General features: G+C 38.8%; 1 protein-coding gene across 1 annotated transcript; it reads left to right on the forward strand.

The window, feature by feature from the left end:
- Nucleotides 1–747: 747 nt before the first annotated feature.
- On the forward strand, nt 748–14459 carry LOC121896883 (paramyosin). Its single transcript, XM_042410946.1, has 10 exons — nt 748–919; nt 1274–1303; nt 2606–3071; nt 4248–4388; nt 5737–5937; nt 7644–7831; nt 11450–11663; nt 12116–12214; nt 12380–12447; nt 13289–14459. The coding sequence occupies exons 3-10, from the start codon at nt 2805–2807 to the stop codon at nt 13449–13451; spliced, it is 1341 nt and encodes a 446-aa protein (XP_042266880.1). The 5' UTR covers nt 748–919; nt 1274–1303; nt 2606–2804; the 3' UTR covers nt 13452–14459.
- The last annotated feature ends 133 nt before the right edge of the window (nt 14460–14592 follow it).

A 14592-nucleotide genomic window follows, 5' to 3' on the forward strand; every position in this document is an offset into this window, starting at 1 on the left:
GTGATTCCTTTGAACCTCTGGAGTGCTCCTCTCTGAAGGCGTTGTCATTCAAGACAACTTTGCTGATTGCTTCAGCTAAGAAAGTGAGTAAATTGTGCGCCCTGTCAGTTCACCCCTGCTGTTTGCTGCGTCATGGTGACCATAGCAGTGCTACTCTCAGACCGGACCCCTCCTTTGTTCCCAAGAACATAAGGAGTTCATTTAGGTTGAGAACTATTCAGCTACAGCTATTTACTCCGCACAAATTGCATATATTGTGACCAATACGTGCATTAAATTGAACACATTGCCCCCATTTGGTGCAGTGAACAGCTGTTCTTGTGCTATGGAGAGGGAGAGTGGCTGGTAAAGCTCTATCATCTCCCAAGCCTACATGCAGGCGGGTAAGGCTGCTCCTACGCTAAGAGCAGCAGAGCTTATATACTATGTGGGACATACGTAATCAGTAGGTGTGTCCTTATTAGCCAGCTACGTACATGCAAATTTCAGTGGGCGATTGCATGTGTGTGATTGGAGGAGAGTATTACCCATAGAATCCAGTAGAGGGCTCTGCCTGTGCTTATAGGACTAACGTAACCTTAATTTTAGCTCCTATCTCTTTAAGGCCCTCCTTCCAGTGAGCCCACTCTGTTCTGATTGGCCAGCTCTCGGAAGCTGCCCCTTGGCAGATTTCTGGCAGCTCAGGAGGCTACGTTGACAAACAGTAGAAGTAGGGTTTCACTTCTATTTCTTGTTCTTTACTCGAAATGGAAACTTGTCAAATACATCCGTACATGTTTGTGCCTGAATCCGATCCGAAATATGCAAGTGGGCAACATAAACCCCCCATGGAACAATCTTTGTAACAACCTAGCAACAAATGCTACGGAACGGACGGCCGTTTGTGGGCCTGCACAATAATCTGATGTCACCACGAGGAGTAAGTAAAGGTTACTTTGCAAATGAAGTGTTCAGAGCAGGTTGATGCCCTGCCTTTTGACTTGCAGAGAGCAGTTATACATATGCTTATGTAAAGTTTTGGAACTTTGACCATGTTTAACGTAGACATCCAACATCATAACAGTCACAAAACAGTAACAAAAACCATGATATGCCCCCTATAACATCTTATGTAATTATTACTCCAGGGGTTCAAATAAGCAACCTTTCAATTAAAGGCCTGTATGCTTCTCTAATCTGTGGAACCCATTTAGGTTTGAGAGGCTTATCAACATGAGGAGTGTTATTCTCTGTTGGTCCCATGTATTTACAGTCACTTTATCATCACTTGCAGGGGATGTTCTGATGTACACCGGCGCAGAAGGTGAGAGAGTTCAATGTGTCCTAATTTCATGACTCAGTGAATATTGTGTGAATAATGTAGCTTCCTGTCTGCTTCAGGCTCCAGCATGGAAGGCTGGGGCTGGGCTGTAAGGGATACAATGCTGTAACACAGATAGGAGCTACAGGAGACGCTAATTGGTCACACTTCCCTTGTCAGGAAGTGTGTAAGTCTCACTTCACCCACAGGGAGAGAAAAGCATAATTCAGTGATAAAAGTGTGACAATTTGCTTCACGCAGCATCATTACAGAAAGTCCTCCTCAGGGACAAGAAAGGATTGTAACTGAAACAGCTTTTCTGTGGTCATTGAACCAAAGCCAACTACAAACAGTTTTCTTTTCTCAGATAGACTTGTCAAATACTGAACTTTTTTTTCTCAGTCTGTTTTACTGTTCCTGTTAGACATGAAAGTGGTTTAAAGAAATATATATGCAGTCAATGAAGTTTATTATTATCATCATTAACTGTTATTTATCCATGGAGGAATGCCCTTAAGGAAAACTTTACTCAATACTGACATTCATGCCCAGTACAACCAGTTTTATATGTTGGTCTCTGAGCAGCTCAACTGCAGTTTTGGCGGTTATGTACCTTGCTCAAGGGCACTTCAACAGTGGCATAATGGGTGAGCAAGAGTCCTGCCAGTCTGGGAAGATGAGAGACCATACAAAGGGAACAGTATTTTCTTCTTCAGTAAAAAAAATGCTGTTTTCTATGGAAGGCAGTAGAGACCAAATGTCCAAAGGTTTGGTTAGGTTAAGGTAGAAAAACGACCTCTGAACATAATTTGAGTTAAAAAACACCAACTTGGTTAATTAAAGTTAAAAGACAATTCAAAGGATGTATGCTGTTGTTTTAATTGTAGATAGAGTTGTAAAAATACTGTATGTTTCCAATGATTAACCAACTAGAATATAAGAAAAGAAAACAAAAATAATTGCACCTTTGGCTTTCCGTACTTCTCAGCAAATCTCAAAGACACCTGTGATGTCTCTACCAGTGTCCCATCAAACACTGTCCCTTCCCTGTCCCCCTCAACCCCCACTGCTCTGTCTACTTGAGGAGGCATGGGGATTGTCTCTGGACACCAAGGAGGTGCCCCACTTTAGAATGTTTGCCCCAGAAAATGTCTGTGTCTGCCACTGTAGAGTTTTATGACTATGTGAGGAGTTCATGTGAAAATTTGATTTATACTTAACACCTAACCCACCTCACTGTGTGACAATACTGTCGGTGTCCTCATACCAAAATACTGAGACTGTTTTTGCCTCTGTCACATGCAGGTTTGTCCTATCATGTTACTTAATGTATAATGAATGATGCTCAGTTGGCGATAGGATACACCCAATGAACTCAACATGAAACCGAGAACTTCCTTCACGTTGTTGGCCTACGCTCTCAACACTAACTGGGAGCTCCGTTTGCTCTCAGAGCTTCCTCACATTTTTGGTTGAGTGACATTTTGACAAAACTGGTTTTGAAATGGCACTTCGGACAAAATCCCACACAGACCTGCAGACAGCCGGGAAGCCCTCTTTAGACGACAGCCTGTACAAGTCTTTCTCCGTGAGCAGCACTAATGTTAACAGAGGCAGTCTGTTCGGGAGCGGGACAACGGAAGAGGTCAAAGGTCTCTCGCGGCCGTCCAGGAGGCCTGTACGAGTTGTCAGGCCGGTCAGCGCCGTCGGCTCCAACGGCTCCTTCCTGCAGATCAACCACCTGCAAGGAGAGCTGGTCAGAACGAGGAAGGTAAGGAGGAAGAGAGGGTAAAAGACCTTTACAAGCATCCTCAGAGATTCAGATAGTTTTACTCATAACCTGTAGGGAAATTTTGTAAGGGTATTACAGAATATATTAGCGAATATATATGAGTTTTAAAAGTTTTAGGTGTATTATCACAGACTGTTCAATCTAACATTACAAATAGAAATGTAATCTCTCATCTGTTTTCAGGCAAGTATTGTCATATATTTATTAACAGATCTTTTTTAAAGGGTATAATGTGACCTCAAGTAGAATTGGGACAACATAACATTTGTTCCCATCAGTTGTGTCATTAAAGTGTGCAATATTTGCTTTATGCTTACTTGTATATTCTTCACTGTGCAGAGAACTCACTCATAAAATTGGAAATTTGTTCCCAGTATCTTATAGGAGTTACATGTATAAAGAAAAGCATAACGGCCAGATTTTAAAAAATCCTGAGATTAAACAATTCAGGATTTTTTTCCCTCAAATCTCGACTGTATCGACTGTCAGTCTCTGTATTGAAGAAGTAGGGAGACTCTTTCTTCCTGTTAACTTCTTAACATCCATCTTTCTCTTTATTTTTCTTCTTAAGTAGCTTTAAAGTTGGCTGTAATATGCAGTATATATTCTGTATCAGCTTGTTGTAACTCTCAGACCAAAGATGGCTGCACTATTTAATCAGATGGAAACTTGCTCTGGGTTTGAACAATATTTGGCTGCATAACATGAGTGTAATGACTGATCCATGGTCAGTAAGGATTAAGAGGATCCACTGTGGCCTCCTTTTAGTACACAACAGCAAACATACAATGTCCTCACAGCTACGATGAACGTTAAGAACAACTAATTGACAGCTTACTCATGTGAAAAATCTGCAGCTTGCTGCTGCTAAATGTGAGTGTCTGTGAGTTGCAAGGCACTTCCAGGGGTTTAAATCTCAAAATAGGCTAGTTAGTCTCCTGAAGTCTGAGCTTTTTTAGATGTAGTAAAACAGTTACGTTTCAAAGCACTACACATCCAGAGAAGTTCATCATTCTTCAGATAAAAACCATTAAGAAAAGGTCATTGCTGGGGATTTTTGTTAATTTTGTGTAATCCATCATTTTATCATCGTTGGAATGAAACTCTTGTTTTTGTTCCACATCACTCATCGTTAATAACACAAACTTGCCTCAGGAATGCCAGGATCTGAGGAAAGAAAACAAGTACTTATCAAATGAGATTCATATGGAGCGGATCATGATGCGCACAGAGAACGAGCTGACCATGAGGAATCTCAGGAACCTGAACCAGGAGCTGCAGGCTCAAGTCAAAGAGGTACAACTCAAACACTGTATGTAGTTTTACACATCACTCAAGAGATAAGAAGGCCTGACGTTCCTGGTAACTAATAAGAAGTGAAGAAGAACGTATAGATTATCATTAAACGACCACCCACCGACATAAACAAATATTATGTAGATCTTTAGGAAAAAAAGGTTTATATATTTTATGCCATTTATAAAGTTTATACAGTTTGACACTGTTTTTTTTGCAATGAAAGCTACAATTTATTTCAGTTATAAAGATATTTGTTAGCCTCAAATATTGACTAAACTATTCCTTCAATGCAAACTGACTATAAGTAACTTAGTAACAGAATGATCAATAAACCACGTCATAAAAATGAGGGCATTGGTTTGATTACTGTCAGCAAAGCCCTCTAACCATCTCTGCATTTTATATTCAAAAATCTTCTATTTTTATGACACAAAGGGATAAAGGGTGAGAAGATGGAGACGCACAAACACATTAACATTCCATAAATCAAATTAACAACACAGAAAACCCAACATTTTAGAAAAGACATCAAGTCAAAAAACACAAATCTCTTCATGTCGTCTTTCTTGAATGCTGATGTGTTAAATGAAATGTCTCCAATGCCAAAAAGACACAAAGTGTTACTAATAAAAGAACAAGTCACCAAAGGAAGTACTGTACAACACAGTGTTTAATCTAGTATACATAAAGTCCACAAGAGTACAAGTACAAGGTGTAAAATACATCAACAGTTGACCAAACAGTAAGCTATTGGTTTAAAGTCCTTAGAATATTATCCACCATATAGTGCCCTCAAAAATTCCACATTGGAATGAAAAAAGTGGTAACAACTGCTAACAATCCCACAATGCATTGGTCCGCATTTATTAAGATGGAAAAATTACCTTTCAGCTGATGGTGATGATGCATAATGAAGATAGCAAGTGTCCAAAAATGTAGTTTTTTATGTTCATGGAACTAGGAAACTGGAAACTGTTGGGACAAAGAGTTGTGATACATTTTCTCCGTTTTTTTCCTCTTATTTTGATTGTAGTTCTGCTATGTGGGAAGTGTTTTATTCATTTGTCAATTTTGAATTGAATCAGGATTATAGGTGCAAATTAGCTGTTGATTTATGTGCACTTTCACCTTTAAATAGCAAAAAAAATAAAGTAAAATAAATGAATATATGTAGTAGTTCCATGTTATACCATTCATGCCACATAGTAGCTCATTGCTGACCCTTATTCTTCAGCTGAGTGGTCAGAGTCACATAACAAGAAACAAAGGAAGGCCTCTACTGTTTCCTTACCACACATCCCAGTCACTACAGTTTACACTCACCGCTCCCTTTGACCCACATCAGCTGAAGCAGAGGCTGTATACGAGCCAGCAGAGGGCGACGTTGTGCTCACGGGCTGCAGACCAAGCGGACGAGTCCAGAGGGGAGGCAGAGAAGAGCAGGGCCCTGGCTGAGGCTCGGGCCCTCGGGAGCCAGCGGGACAAGGAGGCAGCTGAGGCTGACAGGGGCCGCCTGAGTGAAGAACTACAGCAGCTTAAAAAAGAGGTGAACACACACACAAACACCCACACACAGTGACACAGATATTGTCAGCTGATCTGCACGCTCACCCATAAACAGCTCGTTAGCAACAGAACAAAATAATTAGAGGGAGCAATTAGTGTGTAACCAAAGTACATGTAATGTATATGTGGTCTGGATGCTCCATCAGGGTAAGAAGTTGTATTACAGTCATCCCAAAATTCATCAGTCAGTGTTTCTATTATAGTGGTAAAATATTCAGTAGTTATAGAACAGAAATTTTTCAAATATAAATATACTGACAAAACCTCACTGAGAATATAAGAATTGTAGTAATTAATTATATTATTAATACAAATTCTTATGAAAAGTTCTCTGGAAACTTTTTGCATCCATTTTGATCAGACACACCATAAATATACTGTATATTCAAACAAACTACACTATCCATCAAATGGGTGTTATTTATTTTAATACTTTAATACTTTTTTCAAAGTTGTTTTCATGCGTGCTGCTTTCAACAACTCATGATACAGAAGTAATCCTCACAGAAAGCACAAAGCAAAAACTAAACTGAAAAAGCTGCATGGTAAATAAGCTGATTGACAAAAAAGTAGATTAAATATAGTAAAATGAATAAATAATAAAAAATATATAATAAATATAGTTAAAATAGAGTTTACTTGGTCTTTGTTCGAAGCAGAGGTCAGTAAAAGGCAGCCAATCAGCGAGGGCCAACAAATACAAAAAGGGAGCAGGTTGGGATGCAGGTTAGAACTGTCATGACTTGGGAAATGCTGAGGATGTCATGAGGACGTTGCCCAAAATGATGTACAGTGTCAAGGAATATAACGCAAAACTGGGACATAACCGGTCAGAAAGCTAAAAATATTATCCAGACATGTTTCAAGATACATAAGAGTGCTCTGCTTTAAATAATAACATGGTTTTTCCACCCAATACTTTCATCTAACTCATTAAAATCCTTAAAATGACATCTATACCTTCTCCCTTGCTGAAAAATTCCAAATCTACAAATATGCAAATATTGTTCATTTGAAAAATGTATTCTTAGTGTACTTGCACTGGAGGTTTCAAGTCTCCACGTAACATAGACACCTTAAACTGAGATTTAAGGCAACAACAGAGGAATTTTCTCCCTTGAGAAGATGAATGTGAAAACAGCCTTCTAGTGTCAAACTCTGCACACACATCATTCTGCAGAGTGAAGATCAAACATCCAACTGAAGTAACAATAAGCAGAACACATTTCTGAGTAAAGGAGGACCTAATATATTATTTATATTAAGAGGGGAGGCTGTTCAGGTAGCCACTACAGGAACGGCTTGAGTAACAGCTTCATATCAGAAGACTTTAAAAGACTTTAAAAGGTCTGACATGTAAGACTGGGACAACCCATTGCCAAAAACTGTAAAAATCAATTTGTTTTTCAACTTTGAAAGCCAATAAAGAAACCCATAACTTTCTCCAGATGAGGGGGGCGAAAATAAATAATGAATGACTGAATAATCTAATAAAAAATCATAAATCATCATTACAATGTGTTGATGAGGAGGGTAATGAACTGCAGATGAGTTCCCTCTCCCCATTACTGACATCAATTTACTCAAATCAGCCAGGGCATAAACAGGATGTAACATTATCGGTGGACTGAATCAATTCAATTATGACCTGTGGCATTAACTTTGCATGTGCTCTTCTTTGTGCAGCACACCGATCTGCAGCTTTTACTGGCACAAAGAGAGAAGAGTTACTTTGAAACTAAGCTGAAGCTGGACCGGGTGTCTGGAGAGAAACAGGCCCTGCTGCAGGAGAACAGAAGCCTGGAGGGAGACAGAGATGACCTCCGACACAAGCTGAGACAAATCACAGAGGAGAATGTCCAAATTAAAGAGAGGTGAGTTTCACTGGCACCTGGCTGACATTAAAGCTGCACCAGGCAAGGGTTTTATGTAAAAATACACCATTAAATAGGACTGCAAAAGGAAAGAATATGCTATCCCCACTGAGACGATATTTATGCACCTTATTTCTCTAATTCTCCTTCAGGTATGATAAGAACTAGAAGAAATAAGTTGAGCAACAGAATTTTTGGACCAATATGATCCACTACACAGCAGTCTAAGCAAGAAGAAACAAAAACATGAATGACTTGTTTGCAGACTAAGAAAGCACACAACATATACAATATAATTTTAGCAATGATACGACGAGAGACTGAAACACTTTTTTTGATCAATTCTTGCTATAAAAAGATAACAAAGCTCTTCGGAGCCTGGCTTAACCTACTAGATGTTACTCTCTTGCATGTGTGTGATAGAAAACTGTAGTTACTAAAGAAAAGAAAGATGGGCTGGCTGCGGGTTGTTTGGGGATTACCTTGAGTGGGTGTCAATGGCCAACAAGCAGTTTTGTTGTTTGTGGTTAGTACAAAAGAAAACAGTCTGGAGGTAAAGACTTAACTGTTCTTAGCAGAAGACAAGTAGGCAAACAGGTGTATATATCACTTTGATTTAGGTGTGCCTCTAAATAAGCAACTAAACCATTGACAAATATCAATCATTGATATGCACATTGACAATTGTAAGCGATTTTTAAAATCGCACACCTAAACCAGAAGGGATCCTTAATGAACTATTATTATATTAGCTGCAGCAGTGTTTAACCAGCTAAAATCCTTCTGTTAAATAAGTCAGAGAATTTACCTTTACATGACATTGTGGTAGCCAATAGAGGAGGTACCCATGATGTTGAGTTGAACTACCGTCAACATGATCAATTTATGTGCAGACGACGTATCCTGGAATGTCACCGTTCACATTGCCACAACTGGTTACATTTTCCCGACATACGTGTGGTTGCCAGGTTACATCGCCATGATGTACCCGTCATGTCATTTGGTTAACTGGATATGCTCTCTATCTCACAGTCCAACTGTGGCTTAACCAAGTTGACTCTTTGAATGCTGCTACGCATGAATACTTAATGCACCTGGGTCTCTGAGTTATCTGATGAGACCTGTCCACTATCAGCAAGCCAAAAGAAGAAAGAAATTGATGATGTGAGCCTAATAATATGAGCCTGCTACTCAACTTGACAATATCCATTACATGGCTTTATGTTAAAGCTGCATTCATCAATTTTAGGCCACTAAGGGGCAAAAAAAACATCAGTACCTGCTGACATAAGCACAGTCAACACTGTAACACTGGCTTATAAAGTTGTTATGGCTAACATGTTAGCAAATAATTGCTTACTTACACATCCAGAAGACTTAGAGCAACACTAACATTCATTTGGAGTTGTGTATGACCTGTGTAACTATCATAAGGAGTGTGCAGAGGATATGAAGTTTGAAAGAATTATACAACTGTGTGTTATCTCTGTAAGAAATAACCTTGAAGTGGCAAAATAAACTACAGTAGGACCAAGGATAGAGCCCTGCTGTGCGCCAAATTTTAGTTAGGCATGTGAGATCAAAAACTCTTCATTGGTGATATGGAGTTAAATTACCTACCTGACAAATAAGAGGTAAGACACTCAAGGACAGACTAACATACTGTAAAACTACTGATATGATGAATAATAATGAGACATGAGCATGGATTAGTCAGTAATAATAAATAACAATAAAACTTAATTTATATAGCACCTTTTTAACAGCATTTAAAAAAAAGCATTTTACAAAACTAATCGTCTTAATCATGATTGACAGCTGTGTGAAATGCTGCTGCCAGAATACATTATTAAACTGTCTATTTGAATTAAATTATCATTTAAACATCTTAAAAATAATAGTTTCCATGACTGGAATTTATATAAGATATCAAAGTTCTGATTATGTTTGTTGCGGGTGTTAAATGACTGTGTTCTCAAGAGGATTTTTGAGTTGTGTGTATGTTTAATGTACAAAAGAGGAAGTGATGGGTCAAGGTTTGTTTTTTCAAAGTGGCTGAATGATTGCTTTCTGAAACTAATCAGTTGCACAGTCTGAACAATATGAACTGTTCCCAACTGATTAGTCGGCCATACGTTGGGCAGATAGTGTGGAATACTTATTTAAAAAGGAAGTTGGAACAATGTCGAGGGAGCCGGTGGAGTCATGTTTTCGGTACAAAGTGTCACCCACCTCTTGTATAAAAATAGGAATCTATACAGCAAAGTTGACTGATTGTAGCCCCTTATCAAAAAAGAATATAGTGGGAATCTAATCTGCTTATGGGAAGCAATAAATCTAAACAGTAAGCTATGTTACTGTGTGGAAAATCCCCATAAAAAGAAATCACATTAACAAGATTTATGTCAGCATCATGTCACTATAAGTGATTTCTTGTTTTGAAGTCCATTTTGGGCCACCCAGTGCTGCATCATACATTAACTGTATGTAAGTTAACTCTTTTTAAGCTGTAATTTACTCAATTTGAGTACGGAGCACTAATTGTAAGGTTGTTTTTTTGCCTAAGGCGATGTCAAGAGTACATAGTTCTTAGTTTGAAGGTGCATCACTTTAAGGATAATTGAAAATCAGCTGTAAACAAAAATGAAATGCAGACACCGTTGAGGTCAGTTGGAGCTTCCAACTTCCATCAATAGTGGATCAATTATGATCTTTCACTTAACAGTTCTTTAAGCCCAATCAAAGCCCAACCAGTGGTGTAGAGATCAGCTGAGATATAACGTTAGTCAGGACAGACCCAGTTTAGGAGCGCTATCAAAAATCATTCAGTATAGTGTATTCTGTATATGGGAAAGCAAAGGATCAATGAAAGCTGGACTGGAGGACAGAAGAGCTGAGAAGAAAGTAGAGGACATGAGGGAAGAGGAAGAAGAAAGCACAGGTAGGAATAAAAGGAGGCAACAGTGAAGGAGAAAACCGTAGAATCTAAGATGAAAATTGAAAAGACAGCGTTTGATGCCGAGACAAGTTTCACAAGACGTACAGCGGACTCTCAAAAGCTACACTCCCTTTAAACTAAACACCCATTAAAACACATTTCTTCACCTTTTTCAGATGTGAGCTTAGGTGGTCTCTGTGAAATGTTGGGTGATTCTTCAAAGAATAATGGGGGAAAATTCCTAAATCCAGATGTGCCTGGTTAGTACAGATTTATCCAAACAGACTCAACCTGACTGAGTGACACAGTTACTTCAAAGGGGCTTTCATTTTCCATCTTCAACAGCGTGTCGCCTTGATTTGCTTATTATTGTATCCACATAAACATAAAATGATTGATTTTCATTTTCTTTTAGAACCAGCGAGCAATGATCAAACAAAACCTATGAAAGGTTTTCTTATTTATGTGCTGCTTTGAAAACACCAAGACCAGTTTATGCTGAACGCCTTTGCAAAATGAAGGTCGCAAAATAAGAAAATGTCAAAATTATAATGGAAAGGAAATGAATATGGGTAAAAGCCCTATGTGGCAGACAAAAAACAAGAGTGAGTTTGTCAAACTACGTGGAAATTGAATCAAAACAATTTCCCTGCAGTGTAATTTCAGTCTTCCATTTACAGTGAGGTGAATTCGAGGCGCAGAGCGATAGCATCAGAGGAGGAGAGCAAAAAGGCCAACCAGGCTCAGCGGGAGGCTGACGCCGAGCGACGTCTGGCTGAGAAGGAGAGACAGGAGAGAACAGCCGAGTGCCTCAGCTGGAGGGAGAAGCACCAGGTTTTAGCCGACACATTCAGAGCTCAGGAGGACCTGAAGGCTCAGAGGCAGAACAAAGGAGTAAGAAAACATCCTTGACATCCATTAGTGTCCATCACGCCTCACTACCATTAAACATTAAAAACATCATACTCTTGTGTTTTCTGAAGGAGAGAGCTGAGACATCGTTGGAGGGATTTGAATTGTAGTCTGATTTGCATTTGCAAGTCTTGTAATATATACCTGAAGGGCTTCGCTGTCATTACACAATGACAATCTTGCACAGTGATTTAAATGTCAGCACAGAGAAGAAGTTAAAAGTTGAAAAAAATATATCATATTGCAAGTTGTCATCAGTGTGCAGTGGCTACTACAAGAGTGAATGACATGTTTTTATTAAAATATAAGCATAGGAACAACATAGAACTTGGAGAATTACAAGTTTTGTCTGTAAAAATGAACATTTCTTCCATATTTTTTTGTATTATTAAAATGTATTTCTGTGGTTGAATGACTTTTATGTTTTCCAACAGTGTCAGGCCAACATCAAGAGTTACTTCCTTTGCATGACAGAAAGTGATCAGAGAGTGAAAATTCTCAAAAATCAAGACGGCATGCCAAGAAATTTTACGGTGAGATTAATTAAAACTCGTGTTCATGAAGTTATCAAATAACTTGTGCAGCAGCAGAAAAAAAACAAACAGAACCACACATATATTTTTAATGTTCTTTTATGACATTAATACTGTTCTTTTAAAGAAAAGCAACCAGTTCTCATGTCCTTTGACTCTGTTCAGGAAGGAGACCCGGTGTACATCTCCACCCCTGAGTCCAGCTCTGACGAGCCTGAGAGAAGTTCATCCAGGTAATAGTGTGCTGTGGCCACCAGGGGGCGCTGAAATCAACTAATCTCACTCACCATGCTGTCAGGTGGAAACCTTGTATCTCCAAAATGAAAGAAAATGTATTATTTTTATTACCTAAAAGTCTTAGAGAGATGGGTCTAAGAGGTTAAAAAAATCCTAATCAACAGAGGAGAATATAAACCTTCATAGTAACAGAAAGCAAAAAAAACAACAACCCAAAATTGGAGATATGAGGTGTTCATCCAACAGTGACAAAATGTCAAGTCATGTATTCATTTCTCAAGTTTTGTACCGGTTAAAGCCACTATATGTAAAAATCTACAGCATGTGTTTATAGCAGTTTTGAAATTATTCTGATGTCCAAAGTGTTTGTTTGTAGAAAAATGAGACAACAATGATGAAAACTTGCACTCTCTCGGTTTAGCTGAGGGTGGCACTCGCATACATCACAGTGTATTTATTGATATTACCAATAGGGGACACCAGATGTAGAAACTTCCCAAATGGGAATGACAGAAGTTAGGATAGAATACGGCACTATAGGTACACAAATTATGGTCAGGGCTATAACTAGGAGGAGGGTAGGCATGAAAACTAAATGTGTTAAAAAGTGGTTTCACTTCTCACCTTGCTGCAGTGATGTCAAGGTGTACTCCAGGACACCCTGACATCACTGCTGGGTGTGATTACAGGTGTAACAAAGCACATTTCTGTCCACACCAGGAGAGTTGAATCTTTCATGCAGACAAGGGCAGTGAAACACTTCTTTTCATCCCGCTGTTAAGTTGCTGTTAAAGGATTCCCTCCACCAAACACATTTTTGAATGAACTTGTTTCCAGGACCATGTTCAGGGTGTGTGCCCCACACACAGGGAGGGATTTGGGTCCGAGTCACTTTGACGAGCTGCCCGCCTTCGGAGGAGGAGAGCGTCCAGACTCTGCATCCCATCGCAGAAGCAGGAAGGTTGTGGAATACTTCTGGATCCCGACAGACCAGGAATAGTCAACGATGAACATTTACGCCATTTACACGTTTACGAGAAGATGGTTCAGAGATCTTAATGAGTTCAAACGGATTGAAAACATGTTTGTCAAGGAACATTGAGACCTCCAGGCCCTGGTCCACTCTACCAACACAACGTCACAATCAACTCTTCCTGCTTCCACAGTGAAAGGACATCCTTTCCGCTGAAAATTAATTTCCTTTGCTTCTTTTACCCATTACATTATTTTTATTTATTTTATGTACAGGTATGCCATGTACAGAAATGTATTTGTACTTGTGGCTGATCAACAGAATCCACAAACTCACTTGAACATCAAAATCAAGGACTTCCATGGGCTGTTTGGTGATACCCAAGGACTCATAATTGACATTTTCTGTAAGATAATATTAGTCACATTTATAGTTGAAAGTCATCATGGAGGCCTAAATTTATTCTATGAGATTATAATGTGAAGAAGACAATCTAAATCCTGGTGGCTTGAGATTGTTGATAGATTGTCACAGTTTCACGACTACATCACTGAACTTTTGAATGGACATGGTTTTCAGTTGGCATAAAAAAGTCAAAGGTCTGGAGAGCTGAAGGCATACTGATGAATTTGAGTCCTATATTTATATTAAAAAAAAAAAGATTAAAACTTTAAGAACTCTGAAAGCCTCTTTTCAGTTTTCAATCATTTTAAGGATTTACCTGGATTAAACCCACAAACCTTTCATCAATTTTAAGGCATACGGGGCTGGTGACAGCTTATATCATGACCTAATAATTGCTGAATACAACCATAAGATAAAAAAATCTGAAAAGAGGAAAATAAACAACTGCTCTGATGTATTATTCATACGCTCTTCAGCACAACACCAAACCCTGAGGTGCTTCATTAGAGCCGTTCAACGACCGACGACAGAGACTCAGACTGTGGTCATCTCAGATTTTTTAATGTGTGTGACAGAGTGTGAAGCATTTTAATGCCAAGTAAGAATATGTAAAGAAAAGCTGGGTAAATACAAAAAAAGTGAAAAATTATTTTGGTGCTCATGAACTGGACTTTATTGACATTAAAGCAATAGGTGCACAGTAATTAATATGATCCGAATCCATTGCCTTATACATAAACATGGCTTGTGAGCACAGTTCTTG

This window comes from Thunnus maccoyii, chromosome 5, assembly GCF_910596095.1.
Source record: "Thunnus maccoyii chromosome 5, fThuMac1.1, whole genome shotgun sequence".
Classification (NCBI taxonomy): Eukaryota; Metazoa; Chordata; class Actinopteri; order Scombriformes; family Scombridae; genus Thunnus; species Thunnus maccoyii.